The 25,810-nt window shown below is 42.1% G+C and overlaps 1 protein-coding gene across 1 annotated transcript in view; it reads left to right on the forward strand.

The window, feature by feature from the left end:
- LOC126354019 (multidrug resistance protein 2-like) overlaps positions 1-25,810 on the forward strand; it is a 104,521-nt gene that overhangs the window by 46,007 nt on the left and 32,704 nt on the right. The window contains exons 8-11 of the mRNA XM_050003343.1: positions 5,878-5,982; positions 6,894-7,055; positions 15,873-16,076; positions 24,233-24,474. Of these exons, the coding sequence (XP_049859300.1) occupies positions 5,878-5,982; positions 6,894-7,055; positions 15,873-16,076; positions 24,233-24,474 (713 nt within the window). The remainder of the gene's footprint in view (positions 1-5,877; positions 5,983-6,893; positions 7,056-15,872; positions 16,077-24,232; positions 24,475-25,810) is intronic.

A 25,810-nucleotide genomic window follows, 5' to 3' on the forward strand; every position in this document is an offset into this window, starting at 1 on the left:
TTGGTTAATACAAACCATAAAAAAATGCACGGAAGTATGTTTTTAATACAAACCTACGTCTTTTTTTTAAATGTAACCTCGTTAGTTTTGTTAGCACATCTGAACGTATAAACAAATACGTAATCAGTGCCGTTTGTTGCATTGTAAAATGTTAATTACATCCGGAGATATTGTAACCTAAAGTTGACGCTTGAAACCTCCGACGTTCAGTTGGTTCAAATGGTTCAAATGGCTCTGAGCACTATGGGACTCAACTGCTTTGGTCATCAGTCCCCTAGAACTTAGAACTACTTAAACCTAACTAACCTAAGGACATCACACATCCATGCCCAAGGCAGGATTCGAACCTGCGACCGTAGCAGTCTCACGTTTCCGGACTGCGCGCCTAGAACCGCGAGACCACCGCGGCCGGCGACGTTCAGTTGCGTGTTTTAACAAACCTGATGGGATATTTTTATGCTTGATCTCTCACGTCCCATCGCTACGAAATAGAATTTCAGAATTAATTTGCAGAGAATAACGTAGCACGAAATGTAACACTATCGAAAGTGGCAATGAATTATAGCATTTACAAGGCACTTTCCAGTTGCTTCTATGAGGCCGTGCCTGCGATGACTGGCTTGTCTTATGACCTCCTTCAGAGAAAATTTCAGACAGGCAAAGGCTCACATTCGCATGATGACCATAGTTCTTGTAGGCAAGGTATTCTGGCACGTTTCGTTAACCCACAGGTAGAATCCACAGGAACTGGGTAAGGTAAGACAGAAAGGGAAAGAGCTTCCCCTAACAAAAATATGAAGACATACATCCTTCCACAAATATACATTGTAAAACAGTATTTTATTAGGCGGTACTAGGTTAGACCCTCGCTCACTCTCGGGTACATCGTAGAAGCACAGACTTGAATCCATATCCCTCGTCAAACAGGAAATGCGGGCTATGCGTTGCAGGCTGTTTTTGTTAGACGAGGATGACGTTCTCAGATATGTTATAGACCTGAGAAGGTGCAACGTTCGAAACTGGTAGTGCTTAATACTCTACTATAATGACGGGAAAAGTATCTCAACATCAAAAGTAATTAATGGACTATAATGAACATTTGTCTAGGTAACATGTTTAAGTGAACAGCATTGCAACATCACGTTTTAATTGAAGCGCGAGATATGCCACTGCAAATGTGAAAAGCTGGTACATTAATGACCGGTGCAACCCCCCCCCCCCCCCCCCAAAAAAAAATGGCTCAAATGGCTCTGAGCACTATGGGACTTAACTTCTGAGGTGATCAGTCCCCTAGAACTCAGAACTACTTAAACCTAACTAACCTAAGGACATCACACACATCCACGCTCGAGGCAGGATTCGAACCTGCGACCGTAGCGGTAGTGCGGTTCCAGACTGTAGCGCCTAGAACCGCACCCCCCCCCCCCCCCCCCCCCCCCCGGCCGGCCCGGTGAAACGGCCAGAGTGTTGAGCGCAAACATGCAATGCAAACGTACATGCGTTGTACAGTTGCTGGATTCAGTTTGTGGGGTGGAGTTTCATACCTGATGCACCTGGTCTGTCAACAAAGGGACGGTTAATTCTGCTTGTGGATGACGCTGGAGTTGTCGTCCGATGATGTCCGGCGTGTGATCGATTAGAGACACATCTGGTGATCTAGCAGGCCAAAGAAACGTCTCTGCAGAGCATGTTGGGTTACAACATCCGCTGCAATATTGTTCGTGAATGGCAACAAAACACGTCAGATCAACAGACAGACGTACCAATTTGCAGTGAGGGTGCGTGGGATAACAATGGGAGTGCTTCTGCTCTCGTACGAAACCAGAGGTATAGGTCCAGTATAGACACAGGTTGGTTGCAGGCTCTCAGCTGGCCTCCATCTAACTAACACACGGCACTCACCGGCACCGAGACAGAACCAGCTTTCAACAGACCTCTATCCTGTCCCCCAACAAGCTCTCGCTTGACACCTCTGAGGACGCAAATGGAGGGGGCTGGGGGTACGAGGAGTGCACGCTACAGGGCGTCTAGTTCGGACCTATCCTCGAAGTAACCGATTTATGACAGATCGTTGCGTCACTGTGGTGCCGCCTACTGCTCAGATTGCAGCTGCAGATAAGCTAGAGTCATGCGAAGAACACGACGGTTATCCCTCTCAGTAGTGCCACGTGGTATTCGGGAGCCAGGTCTTCTTGCAGCCGTATATTCTCGTGACCACTGCAGCCAGCAATCATGCACAGTGGCTGTATTCGTGCCAAGACTTTCTCAGTATCGCAGAAGGAGCTTCCAGCCCTATTACAGGGCCTCGTTCAATCTCCGTGAGGTGTTGATAATGCCGTGTTTGTTTCCTCGAAGGCATTCTTGACTAACCTCAACATAACAGGTTCAGTCTCAGAGGTAACTAACGCTCAAGACCCCCACAGCGTGTATTTTTAGAAAACCTTATTTATATACGCATAGTGGAGCTTCTAACATCAGTCTTACGCGACTGGTGAGAAGAGACATCATCTTTTAGATGTAGAAATACGCCTGCCAACGCTTGTTTATGTAGTACGACTTCTTAGCAGTTTTCTCCCGTCAGCGTATTTTAAAATAAAGACTAGTGAAGATCTGTCTTTAGATTTATCGAGACCGTGGCGCCCTTCCAGTAACAGAAAGACTAAAGTCCAGAGAATAATGGAAACGAATGAATTCTCTGCCACTGCTGCAGTATTAAATTAGTCTCAGCAAGGGTCGCCAGCTGTTATTTGATCGGCGAGATTGGATTAAAGTTGTCACCACTCCCATATAGCGTTTTAATTGTCTCCTAAAATAAAATTATGTGGTGTAATTCATGTTTTATAAGTTTGCGGGTACGTGTCTGAAACCCTGTTGCTCATTGAAACCACAAAACAAAATGGTGCAGGCCAATGATAAAGTCGTGAGTCGTGCAGTAAATCGTTTTCTGCATCTGAAGGGGAACAATGCAGCAACAGTCTACACTGATTTGGTGGAAGTGTATGACAACAAAGCACTCTCTTGCGACACAGCGATAAGTTGACGCATTCGCTAAATGAGGAACGAAGTGGCTGACGACCTTTCTGTGTATAACGGATAACCGAAAGGGAAATGGCGCCACTGGTGCTCTAAGGATGTCGAATCTCAATTGAGGTGGTAACAGAAAAAGTGAAAATCATTTATGGAATTTATTTACAATTGCGTAATCTTTCTGTCTTTAGCTGCATTAGGTATGGAAATGTTATCTATTGGCGAGACATGAAAATTTGTGCCCGACTGGGACTATAGATGAGAAAAGCAACCGATTAAAACCGATGCTGGTGTTTTAGTTGTGAATAACCCGTATTTTTGAGTATTTGTTTGGCCTCGGTTATAAAAGGTGTCCCTTTTTGTAAATGTTTTCACCTAAGTCAGTAAAAACCTAAATATCAATGAGCCATAGGATGCAGTATTAAATTTTTTTATTTCAAATATTTTTTAAAGAAACTAGTTATTTCTATTGGTAAAGTTTCCAAGGGTTTGAAATATTGCGCTACAACAGAAAATGAGAAAAGCAACCAGTGCTATTTCAATAACAACGCCAACAGAAACGAGAAACAAATAACATAAGAAATCGCACAACGTTGCTGAGACTATAAACTACCTATTACCATTCGACGTGGCGTATTATATTGTATGCACGTACATGCAGTGTGTTCCATTTGTCCCATGCGATCTATATGGCAGTTTCTCTTTGTCGTCGTCGAACATCAATTGTAGCACAGACTGGAGCAATCCCTAGTCTGGAAGCAATTTATGAAGTGCTGTATCAATGAAGTACAATGCGCCAATTGCTGTAAAAGCTGAAATGCGGGAGGAGCCACAACAAACTTGCGACACCATATGAGGAGAAAACTTAAAAATTAACAGTTCATTAAAAATTTACGACCAAAATAGAAAGTGGTGATCTGCTACCTGTATCAACATTATCGGATTGTAGACCTTGAAAATTAACAAATGAACACGATAAATGAAGTTCTTCAACCTTAATGTCCACCCTTTAGCACTGCCTATTCGTAATTCCCAAACAGTAGTTCGATACTCGGTTGCAACATAATTTTTCGCAGAGTTTCAAAAAATTAGAAACGGTAGGAAAATACTGATGGTCTTTTGCGGTATCTGAACACTTGTCAGTTTTCGAGACAAGCAGCGAACTGTGGTTGGACTAAGGGGGCGAAATCTTTTCTATTTCTACGATTATTGCGGGAAATAATGGGAAAAATAACCCCGAAAGTCTGTTATTTCAGAAACCAGTTTTCTGAGAGATTTTAACATTCGTTTTAAAAAAGGTTAAAAAAACAGTATAACCGAAAACCGGTTGTTTTAGTGATAACCGCTATCCCTAACCGGGACTCGAAACCGGACTTCCCGCGTGTCACGAGCGGTCGGCAAGACAACTTCGGCTATCCAAATATGATTCCAGGCCGTCCAGATTTCCACATATATTGTCTACGACCCTTCCGTAATGCTAACACTGAATACGTTCATACCATTGAGACCCTACGTCGGGAGTCCACGTACAAGTTGCTAGCGATGGAACGTAGACGTTATGACGTATGGAAGAAGGTACCATCTGACATAAACGACGCGGTGACTGTTGGAATATGGACGAAGATGCAAACCAGTGCAGCAATGGCAGGTGGTAAGAATTATGTTCGTTATCTTCCTGTATGAATACAGGTGCGAAACATACATAATGTCACTCAGATTCCAACTAGATATTTCTTGTTACAACCTCAGTACATCAATTCAACTTTTGGATTGCAGCCATGGAGGCGTATTCCTCGTAAGAAAAGAACTTGTCAATAAACAGCAAAATACGTAACTCATTTTTCACAATTTTCGCTTAGTACAAGTTGTACTGATCATTGCAGATCTTTTCTGGGAACGACCCTTTTGGAAGTGGTAAAACCTCCCTCTCTTCAGAATCGCGAGTAATGTCAGATAAATCGCGTAACTGAGCCAGTTTAACGCTCTATCCGCAATGATATTCTACTGGTTCAGTTCATTAAGTAATTCGTTTCTCTATTTGCGAAAACGAATTTATTACGCTATGAGTTCCACGAGGTTACGAGAGACAAGGCTATGTTTTCATAGAACAAGTATTGGCATAAGATGTGTGATGCAACGGCAACAGAAGAATTGAAAAATCCAGTCATTCCAACAGTGTTATCAGAAGCGCGATCTTTTTCTTACGTAAATACACTGAAAAACAGCAGTATTTTTTTAAAAATAAATGTGAATTTATTGCCAGCTAACTTACATCATCAGCAACTGTAGACGTTCTGTTTGACCCAGTCCTTTATATATAAGAGTAATTCAATTCACTGTTCTTGTGCATTTAAATGTACATCAAGACAGGCCGCGCTCCTCTACTGTGCACAAGCCGCCCAACAGTTAGTCCGCGTTACTTCCATTTGTAATGGCTTTCAAATGCGTCCCGGAGTTCCACCTCTACGTACTGTTTGCAATCACATCGAATAGATGCCAGCTTGTAACTTTTCAAGTAATAAACTTTTTTGTAATACTCCGGTCTGTTTCTGTACATTTAAGAGAAACAGTCTACTACATGGAGTACTTCCATGATAACTGCGTTTCTGTTTGTTCTCTGAGTACTGTACCATCGACCAGCTGAAATCATAAAAGGAGTACCGCTTAAATCATACGCGCTTGTAATTTTATAGTGCTCACCATAAAACTTAAAATGTTTGTGATATCAAGTACAGCACAGTTCCTGAAGACTAATTATTAAGTCATGAATAAAATTAGTACTTGAGAAGGGGTTAAATTTTGCAGTAAATTTTATCCAGTGGCTTCTACGACTCATTTCCCTACTTTCAGGTCCTTTCTCAGCCGGATCCAGTTGTTCTCCGCAGTCAGACGTACTGTTACTCCTCCGTGTTCATCATCATGGCTGTCGTTGTGAGCATAAGCTCTTTCTTGCAGGTATGTCCCAAATTATACAATGATACTGGGCAAGTGGAGTAGCTAGCGTAACGAAAGGAACCGTAATGAACAGGGTAGTCAGAAATAACTTCCCTATTGTTATATATATATATGCCAGCTTGTAACTTTTCAAGTAATAAACGTTTTTGTAATACTCCGATCGGTTTTAAGAGAAATCGGCTATATATATGTAGAGAGTGGCCCAATTGCAAGATGTGTTTCAAGGACGTTTGCTTTCTGTTATAGCTGTTTCTGGTGGTACGGAAAACTGACTTTGTTTCCTGACCACATCTATTTCTGTAATATTCAGAATAAATTTATGTTACTGGTTTTTAAACTACAAGTTTATGAGACTTAGCAACCTAGTGTGCTACTTTGCGATTCGACATATTTCTGCCAGTTTGTAAATTATTCTGTATTAAAGAGTTAGTAACTGTTTTAACTGTTAAATTAGAAGCGAAACTTGTCTTTTAAATCTTCACCCCATACAGATGAATGACAGTGCTTTAACTAAATTCATTTACGCAAAGCAGCTTCTGTCAATTAAGTATATACATGTACTTGAAACAGTACGCTACTGGTAATCTTTGTTTTGCACGTGGCAACTAGGAACAATACTCTTCTTACCATATTCGTGTAATTCGCTTCATCTGAACCTTAGTGAAATTTGGACACGAGAACGACGTCCTCTTATCAATAAAGACGTATATCTACGCACTTCATTTGAGTTAAAACATGAAAATGGCACACTGCTAACGATACTGCCATTGTGAGACAAATGAGACCAGTAACAGTTCAGGTGTGCAATGACGTTTCTGAAACTCTTCATACTGTTCGGACCGTATAGAAAAACTTACATGATGCCCTGGGAAAGCCTCCATCACAGCCACCACCTTCTCGTATTGTTGCAGATATACACATTCGACGTCGCCGGGGACAGGCTGACTATGAGGCTGCGCAAGCTCACCTTTTCGGCGATGCTGCGCCAGGAGATGGCGTGGTTCGACGACAAGAACAACAGCACAGGCGCCCTCTGTACCAGGCTATCCACGGATACCTCAGCCGTGCGAGGGGTGAGCTACTGCTTCAAAGATCATTACTCAGTTTCCACCATGTAACTATAAACAGCTTATAAAAACACGTTGAACATTTTCTCTCTCTGCGTTTTTTGGGTTTGATGTGGCTTTGATGAAAAAAAAAAGCTATGAAATATTTGTTATGTAAAACTGTGAATGGATGAAAAAATGGGGAACAAATGATTTTAAATATTTATGTTATTTACTCTTTCAGTACGAACTTTGTTGTAGAACCCCTTATTTACGTGTGGTAATAAAACTTCATTTAGACAGAATTAAGCACATTTAAAATTACGTGAACCTTAGCAACCCTCTCATGCTGATAAATTCAAACTAATGAATTAATAAAATTTATTTGAAACTTATTTAAATTAAATTTTTTTTACGTAATTCGGCCTTGGCACACAGTTTCTAGATGCAGTGGGTTTTTAAATATATACTGAATTCTTTCCCGGCGTTAGCTATGGAACACAAGACTGTCTCTGTTCGCATAAAATGGTTAAATATTGCCAAGCCGACCTGAACGTTTAATTATCATTGACAAAACACACTTCACTATACGTTTAAGTTATTTGCTTTACAAATGGAAAGAACCAACAGATTAACAACTTCAACGTTAATTATCCACCTATGAATGCACAAATGTAAAACCAGTAATTCAGTCAGCCTTAGGATCGCTGTAAAAGAAAAATATTTCGTAATTCACTGCTAATTTTATCTGCTCCCGATTTACGGGTTTGGTTAATTTTATAGTGGAACAATTTTTTTAAATGTGCCGCCGCTGCAAATCGTTCGGTCGCGGTACAGCTCAGCAACACCATCGATAATTGCTAAAAGTGCTGAAAATTCTTTAAAGAAATATTATAGATGACATGGGCAAGCTAATTTACATTAGTAATACACAATTTTGATAAATTATAATGTATTTAGACCATAACAGCCCAGTAATTTTTATTTTACAATTATTGTTCCCTTCTTTGGGCCATATAAACAGATACTCGTCAGCATTGAGCTTCTTCCTTCTCCTTGAAGTCAAAGTAAACGGCTTGTCAGGCACCAAAGTACCATAGGGAAATTTAGCGAGTACACCTGTACTCTCAGCTATACTCCATGTATTTCAGGCTAAGATGTTTGCATCAGGGAATGCTTCAAGGCCACCATAAACTGCATCGTTCCCCCATACTACAGCCGTGTACTGCCTCCAAACAGAGCTGAAACGTCACACGTGAACTGCATTCGTACTCCACGAAAAACATTCGGCCACCCATAAGCTGTTGCTTATTAAATTGTCCAGCCAAATCAATTTCTGTTGCTTTCAATTACACACCTTTATAATTTCTCCTCTAATGGCGGCTAAAGATAGATACAGACAAACGAAGTCTACTCATTCATATAATGCTACGTCACAGGTTCCTCTCTCTCTCTCAGCTCTCGAAGAAGACGACAAAGAATGCACATTATGTAGTGCTTTTTATACTACTGCTGATTTTGAATATCTGTTTGGAATTTTACAACATTATTTTCCTCTGTGGCTAAATTTCACATTTTTTCATCGCAGATATTAACATATTTCGTAATTACATTATGAGTATAGAAATATTACAATCATAATTCATCGAGATTATTATTACAGAAAATATTACAATAATAACCAACGTCCTTTACACAAAATTAAATAACATTTTTTGTTAAACAATTACAGTACATACGAATTGCTTCATAGCGGCGTACATCGTACAATTAAATGTCATTTCATTTTATTAATAGTGTGTGTGCTGCCAGGGAACGTTACATTGCCCACCACGAATTTAGCTCCTGTGTCAACATTTACAGCTCAGAGTAGCGCTTGCTACTGGATGTATTCTATTCTTTGTCTTCCCTTACAGTTTTTATCCTCTACAGATCCTTCAAGTTCCATCATCCTGTCCCTTCTTCTGCCCAGTGTTTTCCATATAGTCCTTTCCTCACTGATACAGCAGAGAACCTGCTCATTCCTTACCTTGACAGACACCTGATTTTCGACATTGTTCTGTAGCAGCACGTCTCAAGTGCTTCGATTCTCTTCATCTCCGATTATCCCGCTATCCACGTTTCACTGCCATACAATGCTGTTCTCCAGGCTTACGCTATTAGATAGTTCTTCATCAAATTGAAGTCTATATTTGATACTAGTAGACTTTTCTTGGCCAGGAATGCCCTTTTTAGCAGTATTAGTTTGCTTTTTATGTCCTTCCTGTTCCGTCTCCGATGGTTTAAGTTGTTGCCTAGTTTGCAGGATACCTTAACTTCATCTACTTCGTGATCACCGTTTGCTATGTTAAGATTCTCGCTCTTCTCATTTCTGCTACTCGTCCTTGCTCTCGTCTTTCTTTGCTATCGATCCTTATTCTGCACTCATTAGATTATTCATTCCATTAAATGGATCCTGTATGTCTTCTCCACGTTCACTCTGTGTAGCAGTTTCACAAGCGGACCTTTTCATGGATATCCTTTCACCTTGCTTTTAAATCTCACTCTCGAACCTTTCGTTCATTTCCATTATTCGTTCTTCGATGTATAGATTGAACAGGAGATGCAAAAGAATACATTACTGTATTATAATCTTTATAATTTGAGCACTTCTTTCCTCGTCTTCCGTATCCATATGTAATCACAACTACTAGTGGTAATTCTGTACATTTCTACCAAAGACAGGCTTGTTCTTCTTCTTTCTTCGGGGTTACTCCCGTTTTTTCCAAAGTTCACGCTATCGACACGGACCCATCCCGTATTATACATTAAACTGCCTGGACACAGAGAAAAATTCACCACCTTGCACAAGGACAGCATTTACACCAATAAAATGTTGTTTATGTTTCTGAAGGGGAAGACTCCACAGTTCTCACTACAGGTGTACCTCTTTCCTGACTGAGGAAAGTACCATTTTGTCCGAAAGCTAGAACAGTTCCATGCATTTTTATAGTGTCTAACGGCGGTTGCAAGAATTTCAACCTCTGAGTAAGTAGTGGCCAACAGTTCTGTCTCAAAATATTTTGCTTATTGTGTTGATTCATGTTAGGTAGTAACGTAAATAATAGTTTGGTGTAATATTTGCAATACTTGCGTTTCTGTGATTTTTTTCAGTAGTCGGGTTGGGTTACATTCCATTGATAAACCAATGTAACATACGTCTTTTGCTTAGGATGATTTATCACCTAAGGAAGTTCATTCAGAACTGGTGAAGGAAGAACAGGCACCATGTCCATATAAGTATATAGTTCTGGCAATACCGGCCATGACCTTCTTCTTCTGTGTGGATGCACCCATATTCCCCCAACTCTTACGGGAGTTGGCAAGAATGTCTTCCACGAATAATGAGTGTTTTGGGGTGGGACACTGCGATTGTAGTGTATGGACATACAAGGTGAGAATTTGGGTCTCGCGGGAGTCGTGCGGGAGATAGTCCCTGCAGTTGAACTGTCGTCTGTGGCCTCGGTGGCTCAGATGGCTAGAGCGTCTGCCATGTGAGCAGGAGTTCCCGGGTTCGAGTCCCGTTAGGGTTCTCATTTTCTTCTGTCCCTGTTAATATATATCCATGACCGTCAGAAGCATAAGGTATTAATATAATTCTAATTTCGTTCTACACGGCTGTAGGTCATCAATGGTGTCTAGTCTTTCAGCCATGTCCGAAAGAACAGACACCGTATCTGTATAAGCAACTAAATCACAATCAAAGCAGCGGAGAGTGGAAGAAATGGTGGCTGACGGGGCCACTAAACTAAGCAGGGTGAAACTAATTTGCTCGTCTGGAAAGATTATTAGCAGTACTTCACAAGATGAACTCAACTATTTGTGTTGATTATTTACAAAATGGAACATGAAATTAGTCTTCTGGAATAATCTGACGATAAAATAAGTGAGAATACGCTAGAATTGCAATCGAAAAAATTAGTTACAATGTACGTTCTTATAAAGTGCTTCGGCAGTGGAAATACTCTGGGACAGGAAGTATGACATATCTAAGAAAATTTGTCTTCCGAAGACGTTTAGAGTTCCATGAGGAGATTATGACTGCCTTATATAGCTATCTAGCACGCTTTCCAGAATAACACTTCAGAGATCTAATGTTCCAAACGAAAAAAAGTTTAACGAGGAACATAGATCTAGAAAAGGAGTATGTTGAAAAAAAACAGAAGTACATGTTTTATCTAAGAAATCTCATTCATTCTCCTCCACGCCGAGATTTTTATCATGTCCTCGTATTTCTGTGTGTGAATGTCTATCTTGTAACGAAGACCTAAAGAACCCAGTATCACTAACTATCGAGTAAGCTCCAAGTCACTTCTTATCCCAAAGACTACAGGAAACTTACGCGCACCCAGCCTTATATAAGACTCGACGCGCTGTTCCGCGCAGCTATAAGCGTACACGGGTATTCACAAGGAAAGCTGGCTAGCCTGACAGTGAAGCCGTTACGAGTAGAAGCTCAGGCGCGCTACGTTAGCCCTGCATTCTTAGTCACACTCGTCTACAATTTTTGTAGCCATGTAATAGTTTGCTTCTCCTGCTAGAACACAGCAGAGTTCACACAATGTCACCTCACTAAAATGCTAGTGCAGGTGCAATTGTCACTGAATCCTAAAACAATGGTTTATTAAGTGAGGGACTGAGCACACATTACGACAAAAGCTTACGAAAACGCATATCCTTGTTATAAAAAGAAACATGTAATTTCTTCACCTACGTTGCTGCGATACCCACAGCAATTCTTGTTTCAACAACTGCCGATAGCCCTTTAGCAAATTACATTGTTTCATTCAAAAACCTATAGTTACTTGAAACACAATGTGGATAATGAAGTTCTGCATATTAACCATTTGGCAAAATACTTATTCTTTGCGTGGTATTATTTGCCAAAATCACGTTTCTATATCTCAAACCGTGTATGAGACATCAGGGATGTTACGAATATTTTATTGTGGCTCTATAGCTGGGGTATGCGGTCGCATCTGAGTGCATTGCATAACGTCCATTTCCTCGAGATTGGAGACCTCCTCCTAAGTCTAATGTAAAATTCAGTATGTTAGCTAAACTTCATATACAGTAACTTATGATGTAATATGCTGTGTTGTGTACATAGTCCCTCGTAGTCAGCACGTACACAACTTTCCCACTAGAGCGCGCCCCACACAACAGCGCAGACGCATTGCTCGTCCGTCTCCGGACTACTAGATGGCGCTGCAATAGAGACAGACCAAATTCTGCTTCCGCCGATCCGCGTATTAATATGCAACGCAGCCAATGAGATTGCTGCTAACGTAAAACCTTTTCTCCTTTCACCACACTCGCGCAGTGATACATGAACGCGCGAGGTATTATAACATGTGTACAGACCTCCGATTAGTCAGTCTGCATTAGTCTGCACCTGTCAGTACCAGTCTATAGTCAAGTTTCAGTCTGCGCCTAATAAGATTACCATATTCCTGTACATAGCCATGAAGATATATGTATTGACACTTTTGTTAAGTATCAGAGATATATGTGAGAATAAGATTAACGTACCAATACCAGAGGAACTTCAGATTGTCAATTGTAAATAGCATCCAGAACCAAGTTAAGTAATTTTTATGCTTGTTATTATTTTAATAAATGTTTGTGAAAATTAATCAAGTTCTGTTTAAAGTTGGTCACCGTCAATCTGCTACTCTATGCGTGCAAGTGGCATTTCTATCGTCTGACCTAACGGCAGAAGATAAACACACCACGATAAGACCACGAGACATATTGCTGACACTCGCCTACTTCGTTAGAGCGACAGGTCAAATCATCTGATGGTGTGTGTACTGAAGGTCTTACAGTACGCACACCACATGCTGCAAATGCAAAATCATAGCGATACCTATCTTTCATTGCAACCTTTTAGAATTTCGTGCAGTGTCATTCTTAAATGCAGAATATCACAATGAATATGAACATTAAGAAAATGATGGGGGCTTCATCATGAATCTGACATACACTATAAGTAACGAATAAATATTTTTTTCCTGAGTAGCTGCCTTAAAACTGTTTGAGGAAGACTGCAGGGTGCTCGCCTCGAGTCTGTCAGGGCAGTGGTTCACCAACAGGCGGCACAGAAAGTGGGTGAAGAGTGTCTCTTACATTTCAGCTCTCTGGTTGGCACTAGCCCAAGGTGCCTCACCTGGCACCCACTATGCAAATAACCTGCTTTCTTTCTGTCGTGGTGTAACAGCTCTTGTTATATATTTGTAAGTAGGAGTGACGGCTTCTACTGCATTTATAAATAAAAGAAGAGCCATAAATCAGCTGAAGATTTCATCCTTACTACGTACATGTGGACTAAATTTGTGTGACAGGCGTCATTCCTTGAACTCTTAACGAACAGCCCCATTCTTACTGTTCTTTTTTTCTACCCAACAGTATCAATACTGTTTTCGAATCATTCTCCACTATTTTTCTAAAACACATAATTTACTCACACGCTGGTACATTGCCCAACTGCAAAAATGTCAGACTTCCTGATGACTGGCTGAGATATTTGTTGAAATTAGCACACAAGTGGTAAAAATGATCAAGTCATTCCAAAACGAATTTGTAGCATTTTTTGAGGTTGTGTACAACTTCGTACACGACAGTATGATGAGGTGGGCTACAGAGTGGTCTCTCAACTGTCGTCATAGGAATGCTGGACAGGAGCGGAAATGATTAGCGTACAAGATAACACAGAAGAGTTACACTACTGGCCATTAAAATTGCTAGACCAAGAAGAAATGCAGATGATAAACAGGTATTCATTGGACAAATGTATTATACTACAACTGATATATGATTACATTTTCACGCAATGTGGGTGCATATATCTTGAGAAATCAGTACCCAGAAAACCACCGCTGGCCGTATTAACGGCCTTGATACGCCTGGACATTGAGCCAAACAGAGCTTGGATGGCGTGTACATGTACAGCTGCCCATGCAGCTTCAACACGATACCACAGTTCATCAAGAGTGGTGACTGGCGTATTGTGACGAGCCAGTTGCTCGGCCACCATTGACCAGACGTTTTCAATTGCTGAGAGATCTGGAGAATGTGCTGGCCAGGGCAGCAGTCGAATATTTTCTGTATCCAGAAAGGCCCGTACAGGACCTGCAACATGCGATCGTGCATTATCGTACTGAAATGTAGGGTTTCGCAGGGATCGAATGAAGGGAAGAGCCATGGGTCGTAACACATCTGAAATGTAACGTCAGCTGTTCAAAGTGCCGTCAATGCCAACAAGAGGTGATCGAGACGTGTAACCAATGGCACACCATTGCATCACGCCGGTGATAGGCCAGATGGCGAGACGAATCCACGCTTCCAATGTGCGTTCACTGCGATGTCGCCAAACACGGATGCGACCATCATGATGCTGTAAACAGAACCTGGATTCATCAAAAAAAATGACGTTTTGCCATTCGTGCACCCAAGTTCGTCGTTGAGTACACCATCGCAGGCGCTCCTGTCTGTGATGCAGCGTCAAGGGTAACTGGAGCCATGGTCTCCGAGCTGCTGCAAATGTCGTCGAACTGTTCGTGCAGATGGTTGTTGTCTTGCAAACGTCCCCGTCTGTTGACTCAGGGATCGAGATGTGGCTGTACGATCCGTTACAGCCATGCGGATAAGATGCCTGTCATCTCGACTGCTAGTGTTACGAGGCGATGGGATCTAGCATGGCGTTCCGTATTACCCTCCTGAACCCACCGATTCCATATTCTGCTAACAGTCATTGGGTCTCGACCAACGCGAACAGCAATGCCGCTATACAATAAACCGCAATCGCGATAGGCTACAATTCTACCTTTATCAACGTCGGAAACGTGATGGTACGCATTTCTCCTCCTTACACGAGGCAACACAATAACGTTTCACCATTCAACGCCGGTCAACTACTGTTTGTGTTTGAGTAATCGGTTGGAAACTTTCCTCGTGTCAGCACGTTGCAGGTGTCGCCACCGGCGCCAACCTTGTGTGAATGCTCTGAAAAGCTAATCATTTGCATATCACAGCATCTTCTTCCTGTCGGTTAAATTTCGAGTCTGCAGCAAATCATCTTCGTGGTGTAACTATTTTAATGGCCAGTAGTGTATTCAACTTGCATTTTTCCAAATGTGTGTGGCTCAATGGGTGGATCCTACGCAACCACTATAACATCTAATGGAAACCTGTCCTTCCATTAACAACTGGAGAAAGCCAGTGGAATGGTATCATACTTGATTCCATAGTTGATATACCATTTAAGGAAAAGATGAGGAACATTTACTATTCTATGAGGTGTTACGCAATGGCATGTTATGGACCACAGAACGTTCGTACTAATCACCAGTGAAAAACTTCTGCAATCTGTATGCTGTGAAAAATTATGATCTGATAAACAACAATGTTCATTATATTGACTGGATCTTCTCATAAATGAATTTGCTGTCATCCCTCATTTACTATTGCTAGGTATCCACATATTAACTTAATAGTGTGAGTTTGATACAATTGGTTCTCTGCTACCGTCAGCACGCATCAAAATATTTTTTGACCAAAGCCGAAGCTGTAAAAGGATATTGCTCAGGGTGCTACATGAATCCCATTGTGACTGTGTTAACATCGATTGGGAGTGCACATTTGGTGACTTTCATAGATCAAGAGTCAAAACAGAGACAGTCACAGAGTAATAAGAAACACCAGAATTTTCATGTTTCGCCATCTTGCGTAATTGCGTGTTGAATAATAAATATATATTAGCTTTTATGCTGTTGAACAAGCAAGCAAATAGATTCTGTTTTTCAGGCTACAGGTCAGCCAATCAACTCCGTGGTGCAGGCGCTTGCGACGCTGGTGCTCTCTGTTGGACTGTGCTTGTACTACGAGTGGAGACTAGGATTGTTGACGATCGCCTTCATGCCCGTCCTGATGGCGTCCGAATACTACGAGGCGCACGTGGAGAAGGCCGGGGATGAGCGCATGCGGAAATCGCTAGAGAAGGCCGCCAAGGTTCTTACCTCACACCACCTCTAGTTTTACTTTTTTTTGGTAAAATAGCTCTTCTAGTTTGCAATACCACAGTTTACCATTACAGGAAAAAAAGTGCTCATCGTAAGAGATATGACTACAAATCTCTCACGACTGTATGCCTAAGAGAGTATTGTATGTAGGTCTATAAAGCTAAAGATGAAACTGCGCTGAGCGGAACTGAACTGGCCCCGGGCGCCAGAGACTACGTCCAACACCGCAGCGCCAGCGGATAAGTCCAGCTCGAGGTCACCCTACGCCTAGCGCTTAACCACACGCTAAAGGCGTAAACAAGAGAAAAAAAAACATGGGAAAGTTAAGGAAAGGAGATAGGGAATTTTTATCGTCTATAATAGAACATACAATCGCCAGTAATTTTTATTTTATAATTATTGTTCCCTACGTTGGCCCATATAAACAGATACTCGTCAGCATTGAGTTTCTTCCTTCTCCTTGAAGTCAAAGTAAACAGCTTGTCAGGCACCAAAGTACCATAGGGAAATTTAGCGAGTAGACCTGTACTCTCAGCTATACTCCATGTGTTTCAGGCTAAGATGTTTGCATCAGGGAATGCTTCAAGGCCACCATAAACTGCATCGTTCCCCCATACTACAGCCGTGTACTGCCTCCAAACAGAGCTGAAACGTCACACGTGAACTGCATTCGTAGTCCACGAAAAACATTCGGCCACCCATAAGCTGTTGCTTATTAAATTGTCCAGCCAAATAAATGTCTGTTGCTCTCAATGACCTATACACAGGAAGAAAGCGCCGCCATCGGCGACGATACCCAAGTCGCAAAGGCATTGCAGAAGCACTCTAACACAAAACTAGGCGCTTGGCAGCGCAACTGCGTGGTGCAACATTGCGAGGTAAGTTGGCCAACTGCCCAACTATAACACGCCGTCTGGTGTCGTGTAATTCCGCTGTCAGTAGCGCTGTATACCAAGTGTCGCAATACTACACGTCATTCAAATCGCAGCTCTTTTGATGTGCGAAACGAAAGTATGTTTACCAAAATGGTCGTAGACAAGGAAAAGTTACCTGTATGTGTAAGTGGGTATCCAGAGCTATATGACCTTCAAAATGATTATTATATGAATGGTAGCAGAAAAAAAAACATCTGGACATAAACTGCCAAGAAAATAAGAGTGAACATAACGAAAGAATACCTACACATTACAAACAGATGATTAGCCCTTTATTCCTTATAACGACATTAATATTCTTACATTTCTTTACTATTTATTTTCTCTTCGACGTTTCCCCTATTTACTACGTCGTTTTGCCAGACCACATTACCTTGTGAGAAAGTGAAACAAGTCTTGAATATTTCCCGTATCTGAATAACATTATTTACGAAATTTTCTCCTGTACGAAGAAGGTCTTGTAATTGTATCTCTTCGGTCTCTTCACTGTCAAACAACACTACGTCTGAGAAAACTGGGCAAGACCCAAGAGGCAGGAGTCACGGTCTGTTCGTGTTCCGGACTGAGACAGATCTTGCGACAGTAAAGCCTAAAGTTCTAGCACAATATTCCAAAAGTTTTTTCTGAAACTCTTTGGAATCGTTACGTCTGTAGGCGCACGGTTTTTTCGATTGGTCATCTAATTGAGTACTTGGATAAGATCTCGTCAAGTAGGTTTCTGATGGAATAGCTTCGTCTCCAACAAACACATGAAGCAGTCGAACGGTCGTGCCTGGTAATTCTTTTGGGTCTGGTATATTCAAGGTATCTATTTATTGTTTTGTTGCTAAATATGACCATGAAAAAATCCTCCATTGCTATTCTTTCCAAGGTCAACAACTTTCACAGAAATAAATTTATAATCCTCTTCGTCAAATAACAAAGAAATTACTGTCACATCCATGTCGCTTCCATCCATTTTTCTTGAAGGTTGCCGAACGATTTACAAGCTAAATTTTCTGCGTATTGTCGCGCTGCTACAGTTCAAATGCGGTGTACTAAATAGAGCCGCATCGCGACACACCGCTTTGCTGCTGTCCAGTTACGTTCACTGCGGTCTTCCCTTAATACCGAACAGCGTCACAGTAGTTTCTACACTAGACTCACATTCATGAGGATGAGGTCCAAATTCCCGTGCTGCCATCCAGATTTAAGTTCTCCACGATTTCCATTAGACCTTTGAAAGGGCACGGCCAATTTCCCTCTCCGATCTTCCCTCATCTGATCTTCTGCTCCGTCTGTAATGACCTCGTTGTGGATTGGACATTAAACATAATTATTCCTTTTTTTAAGTTACTGTGTTGCGCCGGTCGTTGTGCCCGATCGGTTCTAGGCGCTTCAGTCCGGAACGGCGCTGCTGCTACGGTCTCAGGTTCGAATCTTGTCTCGGGCATGGATGTGTGTGGTGTCCTTAGGTTAGTTAGATTTAAGTAGTTCTAAGTCTAGGGGACTGATGACCTCACATGTTAAGTCCATTACTGCTCAGAGCCAATTTTTTTTTTTTTTTTTTGTACTGTATTGCGCGTCACATGATCGGTAAACAGACATCCTCTGGCGCAGCACGTACCTTCCACTAAACAGTGTTGGTAACGTTGCACAGCACTTACCTAGACATAGAAATGAAAATGTAGACAATTTCTGATTTTCATGGGTTTCCAATCTGATAAAAGCTTTTGACAGTGTTGACTGGAATAAGCGCTTTGAAGTTATGAAAGTAGTTGTAATAAAACAGTGGAAATGGAAGTCATCTACAAGTTGTGCAGAAATCAGACTAACTGGGACAGTTAATGAACCAGAAAAGAAAGCGTTAGTTGACAAAGAAGTGACTCATGGCTCTAGCTAATCCCATTGATTCTCTATCTGTAAATTGAACAGTCCGTAGAAGAAACCAAGTAGAAATCTGAAGAGGGAATTAAAAATTCAGGAAGAAGAAATTAAATCTTTCTAGGACTACAGGTGAAATTGTAATTCCGTCAGTGATGACATAGGATTTAAGAGAGCAGTTGAAGAAACTGGGGAGTGTATTGAAGAATGGTTATATGATTAACACCAACAAATGTCAGGGTAATCGAAAGTTCAAAATGGTTCAAATGGTTCTGAGCACTATGGGACTTAACATCTGAGGTCATCAGTCCCCTAGAACTTAGAACTACTTAAACCTAGCTAACCTAAGGACATCACACACTTCCATGCTCGATTCAGGATTTGAACCTGCGACCGTACCCGTTACGCGGTTCTAGATTGTAGCTCCTAAAACCGCTCGGCCACACCGGCCAGCTAATCGAAAGTATTCCAATTAAATCAGACACCAAAATCAGTAGAGGAGTATCGCTATCTGAACGGCAAAGTAACTGATTTTGGTCGAAGTAGACAGGATATAAAATGCAGATTGGGAACAGCAAGAAAAGCATGTCTGAGAAAAGCGAAATCTTGAACACTGAATTTAAATTTAAGTTCTATAAGGATAAGAGGTGAAGCAACAAATTAAAATTTGTGTCAGACCCGGGGCTTCAACCATTGCCTCCGGATTATTAAGAAAGTGTGCTATCTTTTGGGTTTTGTCTCTTTGCTACTCTGAAACCCATCCTGTCACTCGCAATACGCACTTTCGCGGCTTGGCTTCAATGGCCTTTGTTTTCAAGTTGACACGTGTGAATAACTTGTTTTTCACATAAGATGTCCTTCACTGCCCAGAACAGTTACCACCACTTAGTGACGGCTCCAAGTCCGTCTTCTCTAATAGTTGGATTTCGTTTTGATTCAACAGTCATGTCCTGATTGCCCTGAGCGTCGTTAGCCAGATATTCTAACGCTCTTCGTCTCAGAGCACTTGAACCGATGTTCCTCTGTTCTTTTATGAATTACAATCTCAGTCTTCCCCAACGATTTTTTCTTCTATGATCATAAACTTGATATCTTGATTTTCCACTACATTTTCTCTCACCCTGTCCCTTCCTCTCTGATGCTTCAAAGAACTCCGTTTCTTATCAGTACCATTCTGCAACTTAACAGTGCTCTTCCGTAGACGTACTATCTCTGAAATATCTTTCTCAGGTTAAGGCCCGTATTTGATACCAGCTAAATTCTTTCCCTCACGGAACCTCTTCTTTGACACTTGTCGCTGTTCTCATTCTTGGTACTAGTCAATACTTTTCTCGTCTTTTGATTTACTATCAGGCCATATTCTGTGCTAAACGGGCTGTTTACTGCTTTCAGCAGTTTCTTTAATTATTTCACAAAGGGTAGTGCGGTGATGATACCAGAACCCAGTTCAAATCCGAAATCAGAGTTCATTACTGGCCCCAACGTATGTCCACAACAGAAATATCCTCTTGGGCAGAGAGTGAAAGGTATTAATATAAACATCGAATATTTCAGAATGCTGGTACTTACTACACAAACATCGAATATTCCAGAATATGCAAACATTACAAACAAAATATTTCAAGAACATTACAGAAATAATAAATACCTAATAACGAATAATTGCATAAATAACGTATACCTGCTGTTGGTCTGGTCTGAACAAGAGGCCCGCAGCACAGCCTGAAGGTAAATAAGCATTCCACTACACTGCATGCGCCACAGCTCGCGGCATTGCTGCCTGTCCTGCAGAAACAGTGGATCTCCGTTTCTCATTCGAGCTGACTGCAGCATCCTGGTTGCCAGATCTTGTCAATTGTCCTCTGTATGGCCCGGCTGGTGGATCCTCGCATTTTTGTTCTGTAGTTACATTCTCTACATTTTGATGAGCATGGAAGGCAGCCTCTACAGCCGAAGCTTCGCTATCGTTGATTGGCCCTTCAGTTTCCTTGAACCTCCCATCGTCATCCTGCGTCTCTGGACTGTAGCAAGCGTTCTTGCGTAGGACATGCACTATGTATTGGCGCTTTTCTGTTCTTCATGCAGCTTTATAGTGCTCGTCCAACAATCAACGAACATAAAGATACAGCGCAAAGAAGCGCTTTAGAAACTTTTCCAATACTTCCACTTTCTGCACAGATGTAAAAATCCGTACCAGATCTCCTGGGATGTATCTCACTGGGTGGTTCTTGGCGTTATAGCGCTCTCAGTCTTTCTCCTGGACATTAAGGGGTCGTAGGGGAGCCATCTGTCATGTTTCCCCGACCTTGGTGATGAGGTATTTCGCGCAGTATCATCTTGTTGAAACGGAAATTCATGCCGTTTCGGCTTCACCAACGAGGATCAGAATGAACAGTGTGAATCTTACAGTATCTTGCTTCGATGTGTTACATTCGAATATCACGAAAGGTCTCTCTGTTTGACATCAACGTACATCAATTATTAAAGGTTTCTTTGAGGTCATTCATCTGTGTGTAGTAGGCGAATGTAGTCATGTTAATCAGCCGTAGTATGAAATTACCTCTGATACTAGTCTCGACTAGAAAACTCTTACACGATACGAGATCATCACATGGGGTGCTCTGTGCTTAAAAACGATGCCTTCTACATGGAACTTTGCTATTTTTTGAGCTTCATCAGCCGGAACAACATTGATGACACCGTAGCGGGTGAAATAATAAATGCAGATGGTTATCCATCGACTTCGGGAAGATCCCCAAACAGTAGATTTCACTTTGATGGAATGTTGCTGTTGCAGCCGGAATTAGTATCAGATGCCCAGGAGGAGATTTCGGCACGTACTTCTGTTGCTAGTATTCTTTACAGTGGCTCACATAGTGTGTAACGGATCGGTAGAGACATAGCTAGTGATGCCTGTGTCTGACTTGGTCTTGAGTCTTCACGTATCCCAGGTGACCTGATGAAAGAGTATCGTGGAGTTACTTCAGGATATCTCGCATTAGAGACGAGGAACCGCTTTTGCCCTGTTGCATCATAGCTCATGTAATGCAATGTTCACATTATTAATTGATAATCACTTTCGGTCGGTTCCTCCTTTTTCAAGACTTCTACAGCTTTCAGCAATACTGGATCTTCCTTCTGTTCAGCAACAAAGTTCATCTAATGTAGCAATAGATGAGATTCCGTCCACGCTGCTGGTTCCTAAATGGTTGTCGGTATTTTTTTTTTTTTTACTTTCACCTTTGTACACCATTGTGACGTCGTACTCTTTATGCCTTAGTGGCCTTTTCACCATTCGACCTGACTGGTCTGATAGGCTACTCAGCCAGCATGGAAAATGGTGGTCCGTCACAATGGTGAGTGGGAAATAAATACGACTGGAACTTGTTCGTGGCCCATGTGACTGTAAGACTCTCTGTTTTGGTTGTAGAGTAGTTCTTCGCAGCCTTAGAGAGTACCCTCGAAGCCTAAGCTATCACCTTTCCAGCAAATTCCTGAATTTGTACTAGAACTGCACCTGTCGCATACCACGGCCGTCTCGACATTCTTGTCACACAGTGCTAGGACTGGAAAAGATGTTAGTGCCTCCTTAGGACAAAGACGACTGCTTCAGTGGAGCCCTCCTTGCATACAGCAGAGCTGTATAGCCTGAACTCAGTCGAATGAAGTCATCATTCTCATGTACAGTGTGTGATTCGTTCCAAGTCCATAGCATGCAGGTTTAAACCATTGCTGTTAGTGCCTCTTTAAGGGCAAGTAATGTAGGTGCGGAGTGGTAGCAATGGGTGGCATGCAGTTATAAAACTGATAAAAACCCATCTGCTCAGGCATAAGGCATAGAAACATTTTCCCCAAAAAAGAGAAAAGCAATCCAGCATGAAATATCTTATGGCTACGAAACCTTTCGTGACAGAGTTCATGAATAAGAATTCTTGGTAAACTTTCTACATCAAATTCAGACAAAATCCGACGTTTTAGAGGACTGGATCCATCGTCGTCATTGTGAAACTGGAGAGTCTCTTACTTTGATTTCCAAATGGTGGAATTAGATTGGCTGGATCACGTTATGATGACGGCTTGGAAGTAGTGGGTAGCGATGTGGTTGACTCCACGTCCATAGATTATGTTTACACTCTCTACCCAGCGTCGTTAGAATTCCCGTTACTCGCATCCTACAGTATACTACCAAACTTCCTCCTCTGTCCTCTCTCTTTGTCTCTCTATTGAAGCTTTTATCACATAATCTAATTTGTACTGCTTCTCTAATCAAGTTAGCCTGCTATGTTCAGACACAACTTCTGTTTATTTGACAAATTGAGACCATCCACAGCTGATATTTCTATGTTCCCACACTTCAGATGACTGTGATGTTTGACACAGCGATTGGTGACAATCCGTACAGACAGCCCAACGTAAATGCTTCCATACTCGTAAGAAATCTTATATATCTTCAGTCCTAGTTTATCTTAAACGTGTCACAATATTTCCTTGATTTTCCTGGGTGAACGAAACATTATTTTGCCTCTTTAGGACTCTACCTATCTTACGCCCATTGAGATACAGGCCTGTGTGCATCGGCTTTCGATATACAGAATGGCTAAATCGCCCACCTGCTTTCCATTTGACTAATACATCTGAGAAAGGGAATTTTCGGTCCTTCTACATCTCTGCGGCAAAACTTATGTTTGGATGCATATTGCTTATGTGCAGTGTCTCACAGCCATGCGCCCAAATTAAAAACGCACCATCAACATACATAAAAAAACAGGACGGTTGGAGTGGGTGCGCACAATTCAACGTTTTGATGCCAGTTATGTAGGTAACTACTTAACCGTCCTGTATTTAGGAGAGCCGACAGCACTGATGATTGGTCCTCTGACGAAACTGTATAGAATTTGAGGCCATACAACCTGGTAACCCTGGTTCTCTTGGTCTCAAATTCTTTACAAGCTTTTCAGAGAGGCTAGAGAGCTTTAATAGCTTTCCTGTCTTCCTGCTCAATTAATGCCTGATAGAGAGCGCAAACGTAATCTAAGAGTGTATATTCCAGCCTGCCCTCGGTATGCACCACTCTCCTGATATCACCATGACATAATCCTGGCGGTCAGACAAAGTCCTTCTTCTATAGAAATTGTAGCATCTCCAGTTTCATAACAATCTTAGCCTTTGAGAACAATGATGGTGGCCATCTTCGAAGGCTTAGGATTTTATCCGAATTTTCACGTGGCAGGTTTATCGAGAATTTTGTATCCATGAAATATTTTAGTTGATTATTACTTATGATTTCTTGGTATTACGAGAAATGCAGACGGTGTGTGGCATTTGAGAGCGTACCCTACTTTTACAGGTGGCAGTGGAGGCTGTTGGTAACATCCGCACGGTGGCGGGTCTCTGCCGCGAGCGTCTGTTCCATGCCCGGTACGTGTCAGAGTTGCGGCCAGCACTGCATCTTGCTGAGCACATCACGCATGTGCGTGCCGCTGCCTTCAGCCTTTCATGGAACATTAGCACATTTGCCTACGCTACGTGCTTGTATTATGGGGCAACACTCGTCCATGCTGACGGTGTGCCCTATCAGGACGTCTTCAAGTGAGTATCCGTTTCTTCCCTGCTCTGGTGATAACCTTGCCGCTGGGTGCTCGTAAGCTCCTACATGCTCCATGTTCCTCACCATCAGAGATCCGGGCTGTAGGTTAGATGAGGAAGAATAGTCAAATGAAGTTTTGCGAACTCTTTCGGGTGTGCAAACCTGTGTAAGTCTTTGAGTTGTCATGGAGAAAGATTAACTCGTTACCATCTTTGTGGCGACGAACACGCTGAAGTCGTTTCTTCAATTTCCTGAGGATAGCACAATACATTTCCGAGTTGATCTTTGCAACATCAGGGAGGACATCAAACAGAACACCCCCTTCAGAGTCCCAGAACACCATAGCCATGACTTTATCTGCTGAGGGTGCTCCTTTGATCTTCGGAGGAGAGGTGGTGTGGCGCCATTCGACGGATTGCTGTATTGTTTCCAGTTCGAAGTAACGAACCCATGTTTCATCGCTTGTAGCAATGTTCGACAAAACTCTCACGATAATCCTCTCAATACTCACAAACTTCCACACATATGGCCCATCGTTGTTCTTTATGGTCTTCTGTGCGGCAGCTAGGAACCCAGCAGGCACAAACCTCTGAGTACACAAACTGGTGGGCGAGTGTGTCAGCACTACTGATAGAGGCGTCTAGTTGAGTAGCGAGAGGTGGTTCATTGTGATCCGTCGATCACCTCGAATGAGTGTGTCCACACGTTCCAACACTGCATTAGTTACACATGGGTGCCGCCGGCAGGGAAGCTTCAAATGGTTCAAATGGCTCTGAGCACTAAGGGACTGAACTGCTGTGGTCATCAGTCCCCTAGAACTTAGAACTACTGAAACCTAACTAACCTAAGGACATCACACACATCCATGCCCGAGGCAGGATTCGAACCTGCGACCGTAGCAGTCGCACGGTTCCGGACTGCGCGTCTAGAACCGCGAGACCACCGGGCAGGGAAGGTCTCCGCGACTTTACGATGATGACAAACGCCTCGCCCAATAACTCTTTGTGCTTTTGTTAACTGCTGTGTCTTCGTAGACTATGAACATCTGCGATGCTCCGGTTTCCCGCAAAAAAAAAGTAGATAACTCAATGACAGCTCTCTGCTTGGAACGTACTTGTCTTGTCTTAATATCCCCATTTTGCAGACTACAAATAGTCCCGCCACCTACCGGAACTTCATTAAACATGATGCTGTAGTGGAAATATTCCATGATGTTCCACAACCAATACAGCATTTTTTCAAAGGAAACTTGTCGAGCAAAAAAGTGTTGGATTTCTTATTTAACACCCCTCGTAATTATTGGATTTGGCAATGTTATAGTTGAGGGTGGATAGAGAC

Source organism: Schistocerca gregaria, chromosome 3 (genome assembly GCF_023897955.1).
Source record: "Schistocerca gregaria isolate iqSchGreg1 chromosome 3, iqSchGreg1.2, whole genome shotgun sequence".
NCBI classification, from domain to species: domain Eukaryota; kingdom Metazoa; phylum Arthropoda; class Insecta; order Orthoptera; family Acrididae; genus Schistocerca; species Schistocerca gregaria.